General features: G+C 51.5%; 1 protein-coding gene across 1 annotated transcript; it reads right to left on the bottom strand.

The window, feature by feature from the left end:
- Positions 1-118: 118 nt before the first annotated feature.
- Positions 119-1,639, bottom strand: SLC10A4 (solute carrier family 10 member 4). Its single transcript, XM_025198369.1, has one exon. The coding sequence runs from the start codon at positions 1,168-1,170 to the stop codon at positions 712-714; it is 459 nt and encodes a 152-aa protein (XP_025054154.1). The 5' UTR covers positions 1,171-1,639; the 3' UTR covers positions 119-711.
- Positions 1,640-2,881: the final 1,242 nt, after the last annotated feature.

Raw genomic sequence — 2,881 nt, 5'->3', positions numbered from 1 at the left:
CCCCCACGGCCCGCATAAATAGGGCCGGGCCGGACAGCAGGTGCGAGGGCGGCACCTGGCGCGCAGGTGTCCGGGCCCGGGGGAGACGCGGCCGCTGCAGCCGGAGCCCAGAGGCGAGAGCGGTCTGCACCTTTAATGGTCAGCACTGGGGTATACAGCGAGCGGGGGTTACAGCGACGGGCATGCGATACACGAAACAGGCTCATCTCGACCCGGCGCTCACAGACAGGCATAGACATTAAGGGCCGGAGGGAACCTGGAGTCCAGCAGCCCTGCTCCGGGCAGGAATACCGCTGAGAGCGAGGGAGCCTGGCAAGGGCCCTGTCCAGTGTCCTCCTGGAGGCTGCCAAGGTTGGGGACTGCGCCGCCGCCTTGGGAAGTCTGTTCCAGATGTGCAGGCTCATCCCGCCTGCGGCTACAGGCTCATGCAACCAGGCGGCCCAGGGCTGTGCATGGGGCCCTTCCGCGTGCCTGGCCGCGCTTGCTGCACCAGTGCCCAGGCTGGGAGTGGGGATACATGTGCACGCACACACACAACAGAGGATGCATTTGGGAGGGACAGCAGCAGCTGGCACGATAGAAAACACACAGTCACTGTGGCGCGGTTGGGAGGCTGCTGGGCTGGTGGGTGCCCAGCTGCGTGCAGGGTCCTGGCACTGCACATACACACACACCACATCGACACAAGTGTCCCCTGGCACAGCCCACCTCCTAGAGCGCCGTCTGCGCCAGCTCCATGCACACGGTGTGGGGCTCCTCTGCGGTCACGGTGCCATAGGAGGTGTCAGCCATTTCCTCCTCTTTCAGTTTCTTGTAGGAAATATCTGTATCATCTTCTTCATCGAGGAGCTCCTGCTTATAGGTGTCTTGTCCAAACATCTTGTAGGCCAGCACAAACAGTCCAGCCTCTGCGGCCTGGAAAAGGGCATAAAGCAAGGGGAACATATACATGCTCCCAATGAGCTCGGGAGGGAAGGTTAATTTCAGGATGGCAGTGCACAGCTGGACATTCTGACATCCTGTTTCCAAAGACACTGTCCTTTTGCAGTGTGGTGGCAGGTGAAATAGTGTAGCCAAGCCGTACCCAGAGGCATAGCCAGCCATGGGCATCAAGACTGCTACCACGTAGACAGATGCAGGGATGCTTGCCAACAGTTCTGGTCCCAGCATCGTGCCCGTCAGAATGAAAAGAACCACCAGCGTGACTAAAAGTGACCACAGGGAAACCTGGCAATAAATAACATTAGATAAAAGTCAGAGGGAGGGGGAAAAAGAGAGGAGACAAAACATTACAGCTGTAACTAAAAGCAAATCAATAAAATGCACTGATATTTAAAACTAATATAATAAGGAGAGAATTTAAGTCAAATCTGACCTACAACAAATGTCTCCAGTAAGTGAATAGAAAAAAAGAAGAAATGAAGGAGGAATATTGAAAATGGCCCTTTTTTAAAATTCTAAATGTCCTTGCATTCGTAGGTCTGCAGGCTCTCATTGCTGGACTGGGCCATCCTTATTTAACTCTCAGGCTCATCTAAAATTTCATCAGGCTTGGAAATCAGGCTCAAGGTAAGCAGGAGTTTCAGACTCTGGACCTTATTTAGTTTTTAACACCATAGCTTATAGAAGATACTTTCCTGGAAAGAAAGGGAAAAAACACTTTATTTGTTTTTTGTTTTTAAATGATACTATGTCTTTAGGAGAAACCCCTACAAGCTAAACAGTTTTGTTGTAACATTTTTAAGGTGATGTTTTAAAAAAAAAAAATCTATCTTGTGGAAGGAGTTGTATGCCAAGTTTAAGCTTCAGCCATGAAATCTGGGAATTAAAGGTACCAGGCATCCAGGCTTTTAAAGGATAGATATTTTTTCCTCATTCTGGAAGTTGAAAAAGACTGTACATGTCCTGAGCAAAGTCTTGATGCCACTGAACTGAATGGCTATCCACTTTAACTTAGTGTCTGGGTTTGGTTCTCTTGTTTGGGGTGCATTTTGGGGTGCCTGCCATCCCCAGAGCCCCCTGAGCTGGGTTCTCTTGCTGTGCTTGGTTCATACTGGGGCCATCAAGTGGTTTTTGCAGACTTATCCAGTTCTTTGAGGGTTGTTTTGCTTTGCCTTTGAGCTTGTTTTTCTTGAAAGCTTAGGTTTTAACAGGCATTTTCATTCCTCTATTGCTGTCCTCTGCAAATGTGTGTGTGTGTGTGTGTGTGTGTGTGTGTGTGTGTGTGTGTGTGTAAGTAAAAGGCTTTTTTGACAGTACTTCACTCTGGTAATTCTCTATGTACAGGATTACCGGGGCTTTTCTTTTGTCCTCATACCTCCTCCTTTCTGAAACCTTCCCTTCCCCTCGGTTTCATGCACTAACAAGATGCTTGAGGTCATTCATTCCTTTTGTTCCCTGCAACCATTTTTTGCTTGACTTCAGTTTGCCTGATCCTGCTGGATCCTCCAGCCCCTCCGGAACCTCAGATATTATTTGCAGATGAAATACACTTTACGAAGTCATTCCCTCACGTGTTAGTAGCATTTCCCCTACTATCCCTTGCAGGCTGAAGGCACCCCCATGTCCCAAAACAGGCTCACTGAAGTGTGCCTGCTTCCAGCTAAGTAGAGAAGAATGAGCCCCCATCCTCTGCCGTGTCTGGGATGGATATCTGGGGGGATGGAGTTGACCTGGCTTTGGGAGGACGGGGCGGTGCGGGAGCTACTGGAGGTCCCTGCCACCCCCGGCCTCTCTCCCTCTCCGCTGGAAGTGCACCGGCTTTGATCGCCCCGCTGAAGGGGGCTGTCAAGATCCTGCCGGTTGCCCGTGAGCTCCCCTTGCTCCAACCCGGCGGCCCCCCCGTCCCCGTCCCCGTCCCCCGGGAGGGCGCCGAGCTGCG

The sequence above is a fragment of the Alligator sinensis genome, unplaced genomic scaffold, assembly GCF_000455745.1.
Source record: "Alligator sinensis unplaced genomic scaffold, ASM45574v1 scaffold134_1, whole genome shotgun sequence".
Lineage (NCBI taxonomy): Eukaryota > Metazoa > Chordata > Crocodylia > Alligatoridae > Alligator > Alligator sinensis.
Note: the sequence above shows the minus strand (reverse complement) of the source record. Positions and strands in the feature narration are given on the sequence as shown.

What these genes read in the sequence shown, in the direction of transcription:
- SLC10A4 (XM_025198369.1), bottom strand. Translation starts at nt 1,170, where the DNA reads ATGCTGGGACCAGAACTGTTGGCAAGCATCCCTGCATCTGTCTACGTG.